This window comes from Crinia signifera, chromosome 5 (assembly GCF_055691185.1).
Source record: "Crinia signifera chromosome 5, ASM5569118v1, whole genome shotgun sequence".
NCBI classification, from domain to species: domain Eukaryota; kingdom Metazoa; phylum Chordata; class Amphibia; order Anura; family Myobatrachidae; genus Crinia; species Crinia signifera.
The window spans coordinates 108,332,989-108,353,776 of NC_139221.1; the positions used below are offsets into that span (position 1 = coordinate 108,332,989).

General features: G+C 42.3%; 1 protein-coding gene across 2 annotated transcripts in view; it reads left to right on the top strand.

The window, feature by feature from the left end:
- GPLD1 (glycosylphosphatidylinositol specific phospholipase D1) overlaps positions 1 to 12,754 on the top strand; it is a 76,230-nt gene extending 63,476 nt beyond the window's left edge. The window contains exons 22-25 of one of the 2 annotated variants that reach the window (XM_083187837.1): positions 138 to 298; positions 1,229 to 1,255; positions 2,070 to 2,120; positions 12,389 to 12,754. In XM_083187837.1, coding sequence (XP_083043963.1) covers positions 138 to 298; positions 1,229 to 1,255; positions 2,070 to 2,120; positions 12,389 to 12,469 — 320 coding nt within the window. In that variant the 3' untranslated portion in view covers positions 12,470 to 12,754. The remainder of the gene's footprint in view (positions 1 to 137; positions 299 to 1,228; positions 1,256 to 2,069; positions 2,121 to 12,388) is intronic. The other variant, XM_083187838.1, reaches the window with a different exon arrangement.
- The last annotated feature ends 8,034 nt before the right edge of the window (positions 12,755 to 20,788 follow it).

Here is a 20,788-nt window from a genome sequence, read left to right on the forward strand (position 1 = left end):
ATCAGTAAAGAAAATGTGTACACGTATCTGGTTACTACCGTATTAGGAAAATAGAATGTGTGTCAGGAAATAAAACTGGTTTATGGAAATAGTTTCAGATTATAATGCAAAGTATCGCTCATAAAAATGGTTTACAGATGAAATCATTGTGAGCTCACCAATGAGGACGGATGATATTACACCAATGCTGTTTGGATCTCAGACTGGTCATGTCTACATCTACAATGGAAATACCACTTCTACCGGCTTTCTAACAGGAAGATGCAAGTCATGGTTTTCACCATGTCCTGGCGATTGGGTAAGAGAACTATGCAATATTTGTGTGTTGAACTGGATTTTGTAATGAACTGCTAATCCATGATAGCTGCTCACCAATTTTTATTAAAGCTGACTACACAGTTCTTATGTAGGAGGCTATACTGGACAGTATCAAGTTATTTGGTAGGGATACCTCAATGACGTCATGACCAGAGACAGGTTGAAAGCCTTCAATGGCTTATCTCAAATGTGAAGAACCATGGGGCAGTTGTGACTACAGGTCCAGGCCTCCACATAAAAATAGGCACATCATCATGGCAGCATGATGAAGACCAGCCACCAGCTGCTAAATTGTATTTCTATTTTTGTCACCAATTTATTTTATATTTTTACATATATATCAAGTTAGTGAGACTGAAGGTGTAGTGGATGTACACACCCACATAGCAATGGGCATAGCACCCTCTTTTCATAATAGGCCCTTGATCATTATTTGCCCTAGGGCCAAGTGGTCCTAATACAATCCAGTTTCTAATAATGCAATTGCGAATTTTGAAGCTCAGCTTTAGCTCTCAGATGAAAATATTTTATATTCTGTTTCAGTGAAAACTAGATTGTAAGCTTGATTGGGTAGGCAACTCTTCCTAAGCATTCTGGGCCAGATGCACTAAGCTTCAAAAGTGATACAATGGAGAGTGATAAACAACCAACCAATCAGCTCCTGCCTGACAGTTTTCAAACACAACCTGTAACATGGCAGGTAGGAGCTGATTGGTTGGTTGTTTATCACTCTCCATTTTATCACTTTTGAAGCTAAGTGCACCTGGCCCTCTGTGTACAGTGTTGCCTTACAAAAAGGACAATTATTTTGAGTGTTAATAAACAACTAGTAACTAGCATGCAAATATCACTGCCTACACTTTGTTTGAACATCAAATTTGGCAAAACATTTTTTTTCCTTTCCCTCCAGGCACAGTATGTTCTGATTTCTCCTGAAGTAAGTTTAAAACATATAAGTACCCTCCTCTCTCTTCCTCCTTACCTTTAATTTTCCTGCACTCCTCTTCCATTCTTATTATATATGGGAGATGATTTCTATATGCTTGCTGTTACAATAAAAAGCATTATTTTAAAAAGATCAACTACGGTATATAAGTCAACTAGGTGATTCATCGCGCCCTCCGGGCGCTCTTCACACCGTCGTGAGAGGCTACGCCCCATTAGAAGTAGAAATATATGTGTGAGATCTAGTGTAATTGAGATAGAGATCGCAGAGAGAGATAGAAAGGGATCACAGAGAGAGAGAGAGGGGTCGCAGAGAGAGATAGAGTGGTATCGCAGAGAGAGATAGAGAGGTATCGCAGAGAGAGATATAGAGAGAGGGATCGCAGAGAGAGATAGAGAGAGGGATCGCAGAGAGAGAGAATCCCTTTCGTGGGCACCCCTCCCCCCACCCGAGACCCCCCCTCCCGAAATTCGCGGGCACCCCTCCCCCACCAGCGACACACACACACCCCAATTCACGGGCACCCCTCCCCCCACCCGTGACCCCCCCCTCCCGAAATTTGCGGGCACCCCTCCCCCCACCCGCGACACACACCCCTCAATTCACGAGCTTTGTGTAGGATATAGGATGTGTAGAACTTGTAATGCAGGTTCTGCATTGTGGATAACGGTGGATGGGCCTGTCAATCACCCGTGGAACCCCGCCCACCATTACCTACACTGCTTTTGAGTGACGGATCTGGCTAAATATATAAGAGATTCTTTTCTTTGGTATGTAGCCTATAATAACAAACTCAAAATTTCAGAAAAAAGCAAGGTTTGGAAGTGCTGTAATCACAATCAAGTCAAAGCAAAGGGTAGGTAAAATGTACATGTATTTATTTGTGCTGCTTTTTCATACTTCATGCCAGCTTTAATAAGATACAGTAATTCATAGGACTGGGAAAATAACAGCCACTTCCTTGCACAGCGAAGTTACCCTCTAACTGTTCTGATATAAGTTCCTGGAGCAATGGTTTAACAGCATTGCAGCATCTGCAGAGACACGTGCACTGAGAAATTTCCAAAAAATACCAGAACCATGACACAATTAAATCAAACTTCAAAAGCAAAAAATAAAATAAAAAAATAGCTAAATTGAGGAAGGATCACACTGTTATAGGATCAGAAGATCAATCAAACTTTTTATATAAAAATGTTTTTAATAAACTTTTTATTAAAAAACCCCTTAACCCCTTCACGACATTTGACGTATATATACGTCATGGCCGGGAAGTACTTCCCGACCGTTGACGTATATATACGTCATGGCTTAAAACTGTCACTGCGTCTAGAGACGCAGTGACAGAGGGACGATGTCTGCTGTCCCTGACAGCAGACATGTCCGTGCATGCCCAGGGGGGGCGGCGATGCCGCCCCCCCGTCGGCGATCGCTGTGATTGGCTGTTCATTGTGAACAGCCATTCACAGCGTTTTCTGTGTCACCGGCGAATAACGTTCGCCGGTGACACGGGATCGGAGGTGATTGGTGCTGTAAAGTACAGCACCAATCACCGCGGGGTGTAAGGGTGACACTGGTGTCACCCCACCTCACCCCTCCCGCCCCCAAAGGCCGTGATTGGTTCGTCGGACCGACAGACCAATCACAGCCATGGAGGGGGGTTTAAACTAACGGTGACTGCACTGCAGACGCCATTCCGGTCTGGAATAGCGTGCAGTGCGGTCACCGTGCCCAGCTGCCGCCTATACTGACCAGAACCCATCCAAAATACTTACCTGATCATTGAGATTGCTTATGCTTGTGACATCTTGTGACATCCTGTGACATCTTGTGCTGCTGCGATTTATTAGATAGAGAGAGAGTTAGAGAGAGAGAGATAGAGAGAGATAGAGAGAGATAGAGAGGCCTAGTGCTATATTTTGTGCTGCTGCAGTGTGATAGAGCTATAGATAGAGAGATAGAGAGAGATAGAGAGAGAGAGATAGAGAGAGAGATAGTGACAGATTGTGCTATATATTTTTTATATAACTGAAAGAGATAGAGAGAGATAGAGAGAGATAGAGAGGCCTAGTGCTATATTTTGTGCTGCTGCAGTGTGATAGAGCTATAGATAGATAGAGAGAGATAGAGAGAGATAGAGAGAGAGTGACAGATTGTGCTATATATTTTTTTTATAACTGACTGCTGCCCCCCCTTTTGTGCTGATCAGTATAAATTAACTGATCAGCAACTTTTTGGGGGCGCAGGTTTTTTTTTATATATAGATATACCTGTCAGTGCTGCTGCTGCAGTGTCATAGAGTGATAGATAGTGAGAGATAGAGAGATAGAGAGAGATAGTGACAGAGAGTGATAGAGAGTGCTAAATTTTGTGTCTGCTGCCCCCGCCTTTTGTGCTGATCACTATTACTGAGGTGATCAGCAACTTTTTAGGGGTGCAGAGGTTTTTTTTTTTATATATACCTGTCAGTACCACCAAAGGTTGTGCACCTGCTGCCCCTCACTGGTAATCAGTGTCGCATCACTGATCACCTTTTTTTATTTTTTGTGAGTGCTGTGGGGTCTTTTTTACATTTTTTTTTTTACACACACTGTGATTTTGTGTGTGTCCTGTGGCCACTGTGCGCTGATCAGTGACGTACATCACTGATCAGCTTTTTCGGCACAGGGTTGATCTATTTTATTTTATTTTTTAATCAAATTCCTGTTGCCTTTGAGCGCTGTTCAGTGACGGACGTTACTGACCAACATCTGTGCTCAATTTTTGGCGCAGGACCTTTTTTTTTTTTAACCCCTTCCATTTTTTTTTTTTAACCCCTTCCATTGTTTTTTAACCCCTTCCATTTTTTTTTTTTAACCCCTTCCATTTTTTTTTTTTTTAACCCTTCAATTTTTTTATTTTTGTATTTTTTTTTTTTGCACTACATACATACACACTACATACCCCCCGGGTTGAAATAAAGTTTGTACCCCCCCCTACACTATACACGTGTTGAAACATTTCACTACCAGTAACACAAAAATATAAATGGCATCCCAAATGTCATCCCAAATGTCGTCCCAGTCATCCAGGAGAATGTATTCGGTGGAGGAGGCATATGCCATGCTTGCCTCTGACTCTGACACAGCCAGTAAGGCAAGCGGGGAATTTGAAGGATTTGTCTTAAGCTCCTCTTCCTCCTCTGATGATGAGGGACCCCCTCAAAGACGCCCCCGTAGAGCAGCTGAGACCCCCCCCCCAATAATTGATCTCGTATGGACCCCACCACCAGACAATTTTGAGCCCCAGGTTCCTGAGTTTTTGGCCATCCCAGGAATCCAATTTGATTCAACAGGTCTCAGAGAAATTGACATTTTTAAATTATTTTTCTCTGATGATTTTATAAATTTAATGGTGGACCAAACTAATTTATATGCCCAGCAGTTTATTGCTCAAAACCCCACGTCATCATTTGCTAGGTGGACCCCTGTAGATGCAGTAGAGATGATGACGTTTTGGGGTCTGGTGTTACATATGGGCATAGTAAAAAAGCCACAAATTAGGCAATATTGGAGTACAGATGTTCTGTACAGCACCCCATTTCACCGTATGGCCATGCCCCGGGCTCGTTTTGAGGCAATCCATAAATTTATACATTACACCGATAATGCACAGTGCCCACCCAGAGATGATCCCACCTTTGACAGGCTATTCAAAGTCAGGCCGGTCATTGATCATTTCAGTGCCAAATTTGCAGAGCTATACATCCCTGATAAATGTATTAGTATCGACGAGTCCCTTATACATTTTAAAGGAAGGGTTAAATTCCGCCAGTACCTTCCCAGTAAGAGGGCAAGGTATGGGATAAAAATGTATAAGCTGTGTGAAAGCACCACAGGGTACACCCACAAGTTTAGGGTATATGAAGGGAAGGATTCAAGAATTGAACCACCAGAATGCCCCCCCTCCCTCGTAGGTGTTAGTGGAAAAATTGTCTGGGATTTAATGCACCCCTTCCTGGATAAGGGTTATCACCTCTATGTGGATAACTTTTACACCAGCATCCCCCTGTTTAAGGCCCTTGGTTCAAGAGGTACAGCAGCTTGCGGTACTGTGCGCAAGAACCAAAGAGGCCTCCCCAAAACGCACATTGCCCAAGTAATGAGAAGGGGTGAAAGCAGGGGAATATGCACCGAAAATATGTTGTTGGTCAAATATAAGGACAAGAGGGATGTCCTTATACTGACAACAATTCATGGAGACAGTACCACCTCCATCCCTGTACGAGGTACCAGTACCCACACCTCAAAACCAAATTGTATCCTAGATTACAATAAGTACATGGGTGGAGTGGATCTTTCAGATCAGGTACTGAAGCCGTACAGTGCCCTGCGGAAAACAAATATCTGGTACAAGAAGCTGGCCGTGTATATCATCCAGATGGCACTGTATAACGCTTACGTGCTATTCCGTTCTACCGGCCAGAGGGGGACATTTATGCACTTTCAAGAGGAAGTCATAAAGAGCCTAACATTTGGGAATCAGCAGGCAGAGGGCCCCAGTACTTCTAGTACTGGCCCCCGTATTGTACCAGGGCAGCATTTTCCCAACGAAATCCCCTCCACTGCAAGAAAGGGCAGGACACAAAAAAGGTGCAAAGTTTGCTATAAAAAGGGAATAAGAAAGGAAACTATTTTCCACTGTGAAACTTGCCCCGACAAACCCGGCCTATGTATAAAGGAGTGTTTCAAAATATACCACACATCTATGGATTATTAGGTTCATCATTTCACCGTGCTTCGGGGGTCTTGCTAATGCCACATAGCACCCACCATTCATTCCACCAGAATCTGAGCTGCAAAAACCAAAAATCACTCCTTCCCTTCTGAGTCCTGCCATGCACCCAACTGGTATTTTTTGGTCACATGTGAGGCATTGCCGTACTCTGGAGAAATGGGGGCACAGATTTTGGGGTGCTTTGTCTCCTTCATTCCTTGTGAAAATGAAAAATTTTGAGCCAGAAGTACATTTTTGTGTAAAAAAATGTATTTTTTTCATTTTCACTGCCCAGTTGTACCAAAATTGATGAAACCCCTGGGGGTTTGAAATGTACACTATACCCCTAGATGAATTCCCTGAGGGGTGTAGTTTGCAAAATGGCGTCACTTGTGGGGGGGTTCCACTGTATTGGTAATGCAACATAGCACCCACCATTCATTCCACCAAAATCTGTGCTGCAAAATCCAAAAATCACTCCTTCCCTTCTGAGTCCTGCCATGCACCCAACTGGTATTTTTTGGTCACATGTGAGGCATTGCCGTACTCTGGAGAAATGGGGGCACAGATTTTGGGGTGCTTTGTCTCCTTCATTCCTTGTGAAAATGAAAAATTTTGAGCCAGAAGTACATTTTTGTGTAAAAAAATGTATTTTTTTCATTTTCACTGCCCAGTTGTACCAAAATTGATGAAACCCCTGGGGGTTTGAAATGTACACTATACCCCTAGATGAATTCCCTGAGGGGTGTAGTTTGCAAAATTGGGTCACTTGTGGGGGGGTTCCACTGTATTGGTAATGCAACATAGCACCCACCATTCATTCCACCAAAATCTGTGCTGCAAAATCCAAAAATCACTCCTTCCCTTCTGAGTCCTGCCATGCACCCAACTGGTATTTTTTGGTCACATGTGAGGCATTGCCGTACTCTGGAGAAATGGGGGCACAGATTTTGGGGTGCTTTGTCTCCTTCATTCCTTGTGAAAATGAAAAATTTTGAGCCAGAAGTACATTTTTGTGTAAAAAAATGTATTTTTTTCATTTTCACTGCCCAGTTGTACCAAAATTGATGAAACCCCTGGGGGTTTGAAATGTACACTATACCCCTAGATGAATTCCCTGAGGGGTGTAGTTTGCAAAATGGGGTCACTTGTGGGGGGGTTCCACTGTATTGGTAATGCAACATAGCACCCACCATTCATTCCACCAAAATCTGTGCTGCAAAATCCAAAAATCACTCCTTCCCTTCTGAGTCCTGCCATGCACCCAACTGGTATTTTTTGGTCACATGTGAGGCATTGCCGTACTCTGGAGAAATGGAAGCACAGATTTTGGGGTGCTTTGTCTCCTTCATTCCTTGTGAAAATGAAAAATTTTGAGCCAGAAGTACATTTTTGTGTAAAAAAATGTATTTTTTTCATTTTCACTGCCCAGTTGTACCAAAATTGATGAAACCCCTGGGGGTTTGAAATGTACACTATACCCCTAGATGAATTCCCTGAGGGGTGTAGTTTGCAAAATGGGGTCACTTGTGGGGGGGTTCCACTGTATTGGTGCTTTGGGAGTCTTGCTAATGCAACATAGCACCCACCATTCATTCCACCAAAATCTTTGCTGCAAAATCCAAAAATCACTCCTTCCCTTCTAAGTCCTGCCATGCACCCAACTGGTATTTTTTGGTCACATGTGAGGCATTGCCGTACTCGGGAGAAATTGGGGCACAGATTTTGGGGTGCTTTGTCTCCTTCATTCCTTGTGAAAATGAAAAATTTTGAGCCAGAACTGCATGTTTGTGTAAAAAAATGTAATTTTCCATTTTCACATCCCAGTTGTACCAAAATTGGTGAAACCCCTGGGGGTTTGAAATGTACACTATACCCCTAGATGAATTCCCTGAGGGGTGTACTTTGCAAAATGGGGTGACTTGTGGGGGGGTTCCACTGTATTGGTGCTGTGGGAGTCTTGCTAATGCAACATAGCACCCACCATTCATTCCACCAAAATCTTTGCTGCAAAATCCAAAAATCACTCCTTCCCTTCTAAGTCCTGCCATGCACCCAACTGGTATTTTTTGGTCACATGTGAGGCATTGCCGTACTCGGGAGAAATTGGGGCACAGATTTTGGGGTGCTTTGTCTCCTTCATTCCTTGTGAAAATGAAAAATTTTGAGCCAGAACTGCATGTTTGTGTAAAAAAATGTAATTTTCCATTTTAACATCCCAGTTGTACCAAAATTGGTGAAACCCCTGGGGGTTTGAAATGTACACTATACCCCTAGATGAATTCCCTGAGGGGTGTACTTTGCAAAATGGGGTGACTTGTGGGGGGGTTCCACTGTATTGGTGCTTTGGGAGTCTTGCTAATGCAACATAGCACCCACCATTCATTCCACCAAAATCTTTGCTGCAAAATCCAAAAATCACTCCTTCCCTTCTGAGTCCTGCCATGCACCCAACTGGTATTTTTTGGTCACATGTGAGGCATTGCCGTACTCGGGAGAAATTGGGGCACAGATTTTGGGGTGCTTTGTCTCCTTCATTCCTTGTGAAAATGAAAAATTTTGAGCCAGAACTGCATGTTTGTGTAAAAAAATGTAATTTTCCATTTTCACATCCCAGTTGTACCAAAATTGGTGAAACCCCTGGGGGTTTGAAATGTACACTATACCCCTAGATGAATTCCCTGAGGGGTGTACTTTGCAAAATGGGGTGACTTGTGGGGGGGTTCCACTGTATTGGTGCTTTGGGAGTCTTGCTAATGCAACATAGCACCCACCATTCATTCCACCAAAATCTTTGCTGCAAAATCCAAAAATCACTCCTTCCCTTCTAAGTCCTGCCATGCACCCAACTGGTATTTTTTGGTCACATGTGAGGCATTGCCGTACTCGGGAGAAATTGGGGCACAGATTTTGGGGTGCTTTGTCTCCTTCATTCCTTGTGAAAATGAAAAATTTTGAGCCAGAACTGCATGTTTGTGTAAAAAAATGTAATTTTCCATTTTCACATCCCAGTTGTACCAAAATTGGTGAAACCCCTGGGGGTTTGAAATGTACACTATACCCCTAGATGAATTCCCTGAGGGGTGTACTTTGCAAAATGGGGTGACTTGTGGGGGGGTTCCACTGTATTGGTGCTTTGGGAGTCTTGCTAATGCAACATAGCACCCACCATTCATTCCACCAAAATCTTTGCTGCAAAATCCAAAAATCACTCCTTCCCTTCTAAGTCCTGCCATGCACCCAACTGGTATTTTTTGGTCACATGTGAGGCATTGCCGTACTCGGGAGAAATTGGGGCACAGATTTTGGGGTGCTTTGTCTCCTTCATTCCTTGTGAAAATGAAAAATTTTGAGCCAGAACTGCATGTTTGTGTAAAAAAATGTAATTTTCCATTTTCACATCCCAGTTGTACCAAAATTGGTGAAACCCCTGGGGGTTTGAAATGTACACTATACCCCTAGATGAATTCCCTGAGGGGTGTACTTTGCAAAATGGGGTGACTTGTGGGGGGGTTCCACTGTATTGGTGCTTTGGGAGTCTTGCTAATGCAACATAGCACCCACCATTCATTCCACCAAAATCTTTGCTGCAAAATCCAAAAATCACTCCTTCCCTTCTAAGTCCTGCCATGCACCCAACTGGTATTTTTTGGTCACATGTGAGGCATTGCCGTACTCGGGAGAAATTGGGGCACAGATTTTGGGGTGCTTTGTCTCCTTCATTCCTTGTGAAAATAAAAAATTTTGAGCCAGAACTGCATGTTTGTGTAAAAAAATGTAATTTTCCATTTTCACATCCCAGTTGTACCAAAATTGGTGAAACCCCTGGGGGTTTGAAATGTACACTATACCCCTAGATGAATTCCCTGAGGGGTGTACTTTGCAAAATGGGGTGACTTGTGGGGGGGTTCCACTGTATTGGTGCTTTGGGAGTCTTGCTAATGCAACATAGCACCCACCATTCATTCCACCAAAATCTTTGCTGCAAAATCCAAAAATCACTCCTTCCCTTCTAAGTCCTGCCATGCACCCAACTGGTATTTTTTGGTCACATGTGAGGCATTGCCGTACTCGGGAGAAATTGGGGCACAGATTTTGGGGTGCTTTGTCTCCTTCATTCCTTGTGAAAATGAAAAATTTTGAGCCAGAACTGCATGTTTGTGTAAAAAAATGTAATTTTCCATTTTCACATCCCAGTTGTACCAAAATTGGTGAAACCCCTGGGGGTTTGAAATGTACACTATACCCCTAGATGAATTCCCTGAGGGGTGTAGATTGCAAAATGGGGTGACTTGTGGGGGAGGTTCCTAACTTTTAGCACTTATGGTGCCTAGAAACCTACATGGTGCCTAAAAAAAAATCTCATAAAAAGGAGGCTCCAAAATCAAGTAGGTGCTCCTTCTATTATGAAGCCTGTGGTTTGGTCAACGTGCACACTAGGGCCACATATAGGATATTTTTGAAAACAAAAGAATTGGGGGAATCAATTTTTAGTCACATTTCTCTAGTAAAATCTACTGTATTCGTTAGAAAAATGTATTAAAATTGAAACTCTGCAAAAAAAAAGAAATTTTGAAATTTCACCTACACTTTGTTTTAATTCCTGTGAAACACCTAAAGGGTTAACAAACTTCCAAAATGCTGTTTTGAATACTGTGAGGGGTGCAGTTTTTGAAATGGCATCATTTATGGGGGTGTCTCACATACAAGTCCCTCAAAGTCACATCAGAACTGAACTGGTCCCTAAAAAAATCAGTGTTTGAAATTTTCATGAAAATTTGAGAATTTGCTATTCATATTGTAAGCCTCCTAGTGTCCAAAAAAATTAAAAGGAAGTTGAAATAATGATGGAAACATAAAGTAGACATATGGTCTATGTTAGTTATTAACTATTTTGAGTGGTATGATTATTTGTCTCACAAGCAGAAAATTTAACATTTTGCAAATTGCTAAATTTTCCATTTTTTCACGATATTTTGGTATTTTTCACAAAAAAACACAGACTGTATCGACGAAAATTTACCACTAACTTGAAGTACAATGTGTCACGAGAAAACAATCTCAAAATCACTGGGATAAGTAAAAGCAAAAAAAAGTTATCCCCACTTAAGTGAGACATGTCAGATTTGAAAAAAAAGGGCTCTGTCATGAAGGCACAAACTGGCTCTGTCATGAAGGGGTTAAAAATATTTTTTTTTTATTTAATAGTATTTCCAAAAAGGATATTATTTATTTTTAGAAATTGTATTACACTTAAAAAGTTATAATAAAAAAGTTAAAGAATTTTTGTTTCTAAAAAGGGTATTTTTTTAAATAGTAAATTTTTTTGCTTTTAATACCACAAAAATAGGAAAAAGTCAAATAGAGTGCAGTTTAAATTTCTTAAAAAATGGTTTTGTTTAAAAACAAATGTTTATAAAAATAAACTTAGAATAAAAATATAAAAAAGTGACTTCTAAAATATTTTTAAAAGAAATTACATTTTTTTAAAGTTTGAACTTTTTAGAAATAAAACTTGAACATAAAAAGTTTGGAAAAGTAATTCAATGTTTATAAAAGTTTAAAAACAGTACGGATGGTGTAATGGTTAGCATTACTGCATCAAAGTACTGGTTTCCTCCCACATTCCAAAAATATACTGGTAGGTTATTTGGCCCCTAACAAAATTAACCCTAGAATCAATATGTGTGTGTGTGTGTGCGCGCGCATGTACATGTGGTACGGAATATAGATTGTAAACTCCACTGGGGCAGGGACTAATGTGAATGTTCAAATATTCTCTGTAAAGCGCTGCAGAATATGTGTGCGCTATATAAGAAACTGTTAATAAATAATAAGATATTAAAAACTTCAACAGCTAAGCTTAATAAAAATTCTATTTGTTATAAAAAAACATTTTATTTTTTAAAAGGTGTTTTTGTTTTTTTAAAGATTTCTGTGAAAGTATACAAAAAAAGTAAAAAAAAATAAATAAGTGTCCCATTGTAATGTCTGGGATAATGAGCGAGGAGGAAACAGGATTCTTGTACTTAAGATAAAATCTATCTGAATACAATTGAGGGACACAGATCCCTCCCAAATGTATCAAGTTTTTTATTTACTCTAGATGTTTGATTACTTAATGGTTTGTTAAGGGTTTCCACGGGTGGCGGATTAAGGAGAAGGAGACAAAGATATCTGTAGTCTAGTTGTGCCCTGTTTCAGTCTGCAAGGTACAGTGATTTTCCCCAAATTTAAACCACAGGTTTAAATGTACTAGCCTGCATTTTCGGAGCAGTGCCACTATTAATGATCTCCTTAGATATGGAATGTTGATTTATAAAAGTAATATAAAGACAGTATATATTTACTTATTTATTTTTATTACAGAAACAGGTTGTTGTAGCAGCTGTAAGAAGTTCCATTAAGGCAAGGCTGGCTGGAAGTCTATATATTTACAATTTAGACTAAGATACACCAAAAGAATATCATGCATATACAAAAAATATACAACTACTACTGCTGGACTCAATTACCACAGAAAATTACCGAAAACAGTAATTAAGAAAAGTTTTTTCATCCATTTTCGGTCTCAAAGTTAAGATATTCATTGCATGTAAATTATATAAATCATGTATTCATTTCTACATCTAGTGCACTGCAGATCAATGATAAATTGGGACCATACCTTCTATTGGCAAGATGTTGGTTGTGCTGTACTTGTCTATAATTTAATTAAACCATTTTGAAACTCCACTAGAGTTGGATTTTTTTCCAAGCAAAATTGCATCTTAAGCTGTATACATAAGAGCAATTTGTTCTCAGCCGTTCTGCTAGCCAACATATCATACATCATACTGCACAATGCAGTGGTACAATGAAGCAATCTTTTTGTGGAGGTGCACACAAGTCAGTCAGACACAGAGCATCCTGTGGGACTGGCTAATTTTTCAAAATGGTTTCTCACTGCCTGCAGCACAAAAAACATACTACAGTACATATATTTCCATCACTTGTCTCCAAGTCTACCCAAGCAATAGACTCAGGAGATAGGAAGAAGGTCACCCCAACCACCTCCTAATCTAGGAAGTTTAAGAATGCTTAAAGCTATCCCGATGGTTTGTCATTCCATACAAATCTCAAAAAGGAGAATTGGACATTTTTAAGAACTATATTGGGAACTCTAATAGCAGTAGCGCACGTGGGGGGGGGGGGGGGGTTTCAGAGTACCCAGAAACCCCCCCTGATGGACCAAATATTTGTTTTTCAAAGTTACTTGCTAACTTTGAAAAAGTTAGCAAGTAACTTTTGAATCAGACCCTTTGACACTGCTTTGACCCTGGAAAAAGCTTACGAATTTTGTTTAATTACAAAGGAATTGTGGGGTAGTTTGTAACCATTTTAATGTAATACAATTATCAAAAGGAATTACTTTTGGCTTAAATAAATTGCTTCACTTAATTTGGGGTGCATAAACTAATTGAAATAATTTGATTTTGGGGTAATTTAAATCCAGTTATTTTCTTCTACTCAAAAATGACATTTCATTAATTTGCCCAAATAAGCGAATTGGAAACTTCTAAAAGCCTAATTAGTCAAGGATTTCCTAAGGGGTTCTGCACAGTGCGCAGACATTTTAAGCTAAAATTACCATCTATAACCCTCTGTTTGGTTCAAACAGAAACATGTAAATTCCCTGACTGGTTCAGTGATAGTTACTTATGTCACTTTCAGATAAATATATGACAGTAATTTCACCTCTGCAAAATCCCAGGTTTTTTTCTGGAGACCCCTTCATACTACACCTGAGATTTGGGAAATTCCTGGGTTGTCTCCTTTAGATATAAGCCAGGTCTGCCCCAGTATTCTACAAGCTAGGGCTGCCAGCCTGCTCTCATACAAATACATACATACACACAAATATCACACTCATACACACTCAAGCAATCACAAACTTTCTCCAGCCCACTGCAGTACAGCCCCTCCAGGCAGCCCTGAACAGCCTATCAGTAGCTTCTAACTGCGATGCTGGGTCACACAATACACCCTTAGACTGGGTTATCTACTCGGGAACATAATGTCATGACAATACACTTAATAGGTATAATGTCAGATTCTAATAGGCCCTACACATACAGAGTTTGCTGGATCGTACAGAACGCTCAGCACACAGTGCTGTGTGCTGAGAAATCTGTCTGGGCCGGTGTTCTCCGCTGACAACACTGGCCCTGACTCCGGCGATTAACTTGATTTATCTAATGGGGTGATAGCGACGTGCATGACCAAGCATCGTTATCGCTACGCCCCTACACATGGGCTCTTCATAAACTACACATGGGTAAATTTGTTTATATATTTACATTTCTGTTCTAGAACTTTCCCGATGAAGCACAATGGTGTCCCATGCATTTAATAATTACACAGTTTATTAATTCCTGTTTTACACATTTATTTTTTGTACAAATTCCAAATATATTTCCCACATGTAAGTTAAGGATTCCTTTCATCTTTCAGCTGGTTTTCCATATTAGTTTTAATCATAATGTTAAAATACAATACTATTAACATAAAAATAGGTTTTTAAGCATAATAAATATAAAAGAACTTAGGGTGTGATTCTGAGGACGGAGTTCAGCAAACAGAGCAAGTAGCTGTGTACCTGGCCAAACCATACTGCGCTCAGGTGAGGGAGATGCAAGATTAAGGGGGAAATTCAATAAGCTCCATAAATGTAATGGCCCAGGTAAAAAAAAAAAAAAAGAAGATGTCCTCCTAGTGCTTGAACACCTGGGATTATTGCATTACAGACCTTTATTCTCAACCCAAAAAAATGAATCTGTTATTGGTAGTTAACAAACATAAACAGAGGCAAGTTTCCAGACAGATGAGTTAACGGGTTGCGGGACCTGATAAAACTAGAAATCCCCATTAATATAACATTACTTATACATTGCTGGGATAGTTTATCGAGTGTCTGTGCATGGATGTGATTTTTACTACATCTGGGCAGAAATTTATTATTGAGTAAATAGCAGCAATAGGAAAGTACGGATTCTTACCCGTTAATACGCTTTCCTCTACTCCACCATGGCAGCTGCACTATGGGTTCTTCCCCTCATTAGGTAGGTCTGGAAAGGAAAAAAAGACACAACACTGCCCCTATATAAGGACCGCCCCTACAGAGGCTCAGTGTCTTGATTATCAGCAAATATGCACTCATATATTAACTTAAATTAACATCTTATATTGCATCATATATCCCAAGGGAGGGAATAATGCTGCCATGGTGGAGTAGAGGAAAGCGTATTAACGGGTAAGAATCCGTACTTTCCTCTACCTCCCCATGGCAGCTGCACTATGGGTGATACCATAGCAGTGTAAAAGAAAAGAAACAATTTTGGGTGGGGCCGAATAAGAGAATAATACCTCATACTGAAGTAGGTTGTAGTCACCTACATGTAGGTCCCTTGAACTAACTTTCTTCCCCTTATTTAGGAGTTTTTTATGTTTGTCCTTATATTACTGCGCTCAGTATCTTCCTGCCTAGTTTTGCGTCACTGGAGGACTCGATATCCAAACTGTAATGTCTAGCAAAGGTGTGGACTTTTAATGTACTAACCGATAACTTCTTATCCAGGCCCGACTGGAGGAAGTCAAGTACTGTTGGTATGGCCCTATGATCCTTCCTCTGGGTTATACAGAATTGTGTGTATGTCTTCCAGATTCTGTAATATGTGCCTGATGTTGAGCTCTTCCTGGCCCTTAGCAAGGTCTTCACTACTTTAGAAGAGAAGCCCCTATTTACCAGGGTTCTGGTTTCAGCAACCATGCCGCTAAGTTCCAGTCTCTGGGTTGATGTTGCGTATATCTTCCCTGCCATAGCAGGTCTTCTTGGTCCGGTAGTTTCCATGGCCCTGCTACTGCCATCCTGACTAGTTTCTGGAACCAGGCCCTCCTTGGCCATGTGGGCACAATGATTATTACCGTTGCCTTTTCCTTCTGTATTTTGTTCAGTATCCTCGATATAACCGGGAAAGGCGGAAACACATACATCAGGCCTTGTTCCCACTGACACGTCAGTGCGTCCGTGTCCCAGGACCCTTCCTCCCAGTGTCTGGATATGAACTTCTCTACCTTCCTGTTGCCTCTGGTTGCCATGAGATCTATCCTTGGATAGCCCCATCTCTGAGCTATCTCTTCGAATACTCCTTGGGATAATTCCCACTCCCCTAGGTTTATCTGATTCCTGCTCAGGGCATCCGCTTGCTGGTTTTCTCTTCCTGCTATAAATACTGCTGCGAGACTGCTCGTCCAAGCTTCCGCCCAGCTCAGCACCATTGCTGCTGCTGTCATCATCGCTCTGCTCTTTGTACCTCCCTGCTTGTTGAGGTACGCTACTACTACCGCGTTGTCTGTTCTGATTATTATGTCTCTGCGATATAGTTGGGATTGGAAGTACTGACACGCCTCTCTCACTGCGTTCATCTCCCTGATGTTTGAGTGAAGTGCTCCTTCTTGCCTTGACCACTGTCCTTGGGCTGCTGCCCCCTCGCATACTGCCCCCCAGCCTGCCATGCTGGCATCGGTTGTTATTAGCACCTGTTCCCCTGTGGTGAAGGACTTGCCTTGTCCCAGTCTTCCTCTTGACCCCCACCAGAGCAGGTCTTGCTTGGCTCCCTTTGACAGTATGATCCTCTGTGTGGTCCTCTTGCTGTCTCCGTTCCACTGAGACAGAAAGCAGTTTTGTATGCCTCTTGTGTGGAACCTTGCCCAGTTTACAGCATCTGATGCCGCCGACATTAGGCCCAGTAGCCTTAAGCAGTCTGCTGAACTGACTGTTCTTCTTACTTGGAAGTAGTTTATTTCCTGTTTTAGCTTTGCTATTCTTTCCTGCGTCAGCATTGCCTTCATTGCTCTTGAGTCTATGACAACCCCCAGATATTTTACCGCTGTTGCGGGCTGAAGCTGGCTTTTGTCTAGATTTATAATCCAGCCATGTTCTTGGAGAAATTGCATTACTCTGTGAGTGTGGCTTACTGCTTGATCCTCTGACCGAGCCATTACTAATAGGTCGTCCAAGTACGCCCATACTGTGATGCCTTCTTCTCTTAACTTTGCTACTAGCACCACCAGTATCTTGGTGAATGTCCTTGGGGATGTTGACAGGCCGAATGGCAGAGCTGTGAACTGGTAGGTTACGCCTGATATGCGGAATCTTAAGAATTTTTGGTGCTCTGAGTAGATGGGTATGTGAAGGTAGGCATCCCTGAGGTCTATCGTAGCCAAGAATGCGTTTTTCTTTATATCCGGGAGTATCGTCCTGAGAGACTCCATCTTGAATTTTCTTGCTACCACGTATGCATTCAGCCTTCTCAGATCCAGAATGGTCCTGAATCCTCCCGATTGTTTCTTGACCACAAAAAACCTTGATTGCCAACCCGTCATCTCTTGTCCTTTGGGGACCTCCACCACTACTCCTTGTGCTATCATGTTTTGTAGGCTCTGCTTCAGTGCCCGCCTTTCTTCCCTGTGTTTGGGTATGGGTGACTCTTCCAGCCATACTCCAGGGTCTTGTATAAATTCTATTTTGTATCCTGATGATACTGCTTCTATCACCCACTTGTCTTTGGTAGATTGGGCCCAGACTGAGTGGAATTTTTTCAGTCTGCCCCCTACCTTCTGCTTGGCGTCATTGTGTTTGTCTGTATCCAAACCGTCCATCTCTGCCCCTTTGGCCACGAAAGGAGCTCCTTCCACCGGACCAGGGTCTCCTGTACCCTCTGCCCGGCCTGTATGTTCTTGCCTCCTTAAAGTCTTGGAACTGGGGTCTTTGTGATCTGTTTGGTGGTTTCTTAAACCCTCTGTCTTGAGGGAGCCATGTCGATTTTCCCCCTGTCGTTTTTGAGATGATGTCGTCCAAGTCTTTCCCGAATAGGTAATCACCTTGAAACGGGAGTGAAACCAGTTTGTTTTTGGACTGGGCGTCCGCCGACCATGACTTGAGCCACAGTGCTCTCCTGGTTACTGCGGTACTTGCGTTTGACCTGGCTGCTAATCTGACCGCATCCAATGACGCATCGCAGATAAACTCAACGGCAATTTGCACGTTCTGGACTATTTTAAGGAGTTCTGACCTTTTCACTCCATCCAGTAAGTCAGACTCTAAGTCCTGGCACCAGGATCTCAATACCCTCGAGGTCACTGCTATCGCCGAGGATGATTTAATGGAGGCCCCTGACGTAATGTGCTGCTTACGCAGGCTCACCTCCATCTTCCTTTCCATTGCGTCTTTAAACGCATTGGCGTCTTCAAGTGGTAGAGTAGTTTTCCTTGCCAGTCTGGCAATGGCTGAGTCTACTTTGGGAGCCGTCTCCCATTTCTTCACTTGCTCCGTGTCAAATGGGTACATCTTGTTAACCCTAAGCGGCACGGCTATTTTCTTATCCGGACTAGCCCATTCTTCCTCCACTATGTCTTGTAGTGGTTTGGATAGGGGAAAAGACTTGGGTTTTTTCTTTTTATCCTTGAAGAGAAGGTCTTGTAACCTCCCTTCCTCTTGTGGATCCTCAATACTGAGTGATTTGTTTATTAGAGTAAGTAAGTTATTAAGGAGATCTGGATTAAAATCCAGCTCCGCTTTCTCCTGTGTCACTTCCCCTTCTTCCACTTCCTCTTGTGGATCAATAGCGGGCCCTTCCCCTGGGTCAGAGTCCTCGGAAGGTGGTTCCCTGGGCCTTTTGTGTGATCCCTTCTTCAGATCTTCCTTTGTAACAAAGGTGTCTGCTAAGGAAGTTTTTAACATGGCTACTAGGTCCGCCATCTGTTCTGGCCTCATTATGGGGGCTTTCTTACAATTATCACACACCATGCCCTTGCATTTCTCTGGCAGGGGCGCATCACACACCGAGCATTTAGGCGTATGTAATTTTTTATGCTTCTGTTTACACTCCAGTTTATCCTTGCTTGATTCTGACCTGTAAACACATAAGCCCTTGCTTAATGCTGTCCATTCACATGCATTCCCTTCATTTTCCTCTTGGCTTACCCCGATTTTCCTTGCTGCTTTTTATCATCCTCCATAACTGCAATCACTGTAGCACAAGATAAGGTAATCAGAAAAAATGCCTGATAATATTGCAGTATAGTGCTCCGTTAGCAAGCTAACATTGGAGCCTTACCCGGTGTCAGTCTGGTCTGGTGAGTATCAGCAGCGTTTTTCGGCTGTCTGCGGCGCCATTTTAAGTCCTGGCGTTGTTTGTCATAGAGGTGCGCCCTGCGCCCCCTGATGACCTCACATTCCCCATAAGTCGGCTCCGTGCGCGTCCTCATGCACTAGTTGACGCCAGACGCCGCGTCTGACGTCGCCTCCGGCGCTTCCTGTGCTCGTGCTCCGTGTGAAGGGAGAGACGCTGCGCAGCATGGCGCGCGAGTCCTGCTGTCATTCACTGTGTTTCCGGACAGACGGCAGGTATGTTTGCGGGGATTTCGCCCATAACCCCCAGCCACATTTTAGCGGAGGGGGGTTCACCAGACAGGTGTCCCAACTACTCTAGGTAGCGGGTAGCCTTCTTTTTGCCTAAACCCCAACTGCACTAGGCAGCGGGGAAGGTAGCAGCATTGTGGGGTAAGCCTCCTCTACCTGGAAAGGAAAAAAAGACACGGAGCCTCTGTAGGGGCGGTCCTTATATAGGGGCAGTGTTGTGTCTTTTTTTCCTTTCCAGACCTACCTAATGAGGGGAAGAACCCATAGTGCAGCTGCCATGGGGAGGTAGAGGAAATTCTATTATCGAGTCTAAACCTCAAGAAACCGTAAATGGGCCTCTTAATGTTGTTGTTTTTTTTCTAATACAATATTATCTGAACTCCCTAGAATATCTTCTACTGTATGCTGTTCTTTACATAAAGATGTGTTTGTATATATAGAGGTCTGTCATCGGGTAGGTGGTGTGGCAGGTAAGTCCAGTTGATTCAGGGACTTTCGATGTAGGGGTGCTATTTGAAATGATAGCTCTCCCCTCTCCCAACCAAAAAGGTTGTGGTGTCCCAGTAGATAAGTAATCTGGCTAATCTGTCAACCTATCTATTGCCTAGTGGAGTCATGGCTAACCCTGACACTCCAGGTGTTACTGAACTACACATCCCAGCATGCCCTGCGACAGTTTTACTATTTGGCGATGCTAAAACTAATGCAGGGTATGCTGGGATGTCTGTTTCAACAACAGCTGGAGTGTTAAGGTTAGCCATCACTGGCCTAGTGTATACCAAGCATTATTTGCTATGTTTTGCTGAATACCCAACACAGAATCAGTCCCATAAGCTCATATCATCAATTACAATATATACACACACATACACACAGTACATATCAAAAGAACATATTGCGTAAACAAAAAGTAACCTGATTTGGCTTGCAGAGTTTTTAGTCATTAATTTGTACACTCACAGTATATTTATGTAACTATGTATATTGCATTTGATGATGGTTATCTGAAAAAGGATTCCATCCTTGTTTTGGTAGATAGAAATGAGGATACATGCCTAGTTTCATTGTATGGAGGCAGCATCACAGAGGTCAAACTGCCTTCAGAAGACCGGTGCCGTGCCAAAAGGTTCAGGATGCAAACACTGGAATTCAGGCAGCTGACATTCTGATCGGCGAGTATGCAGAGTGGGTGATGGTCAGGACTGGGAAAGGGGGGAAGGGACTTAGGGTTAGACTCTGGGTAGAGAAAGTCAGGTCTTAGGCACTTAAAGTGGGGGTGGGGGGAGAATAGGTTCAGGCTGCAGTTA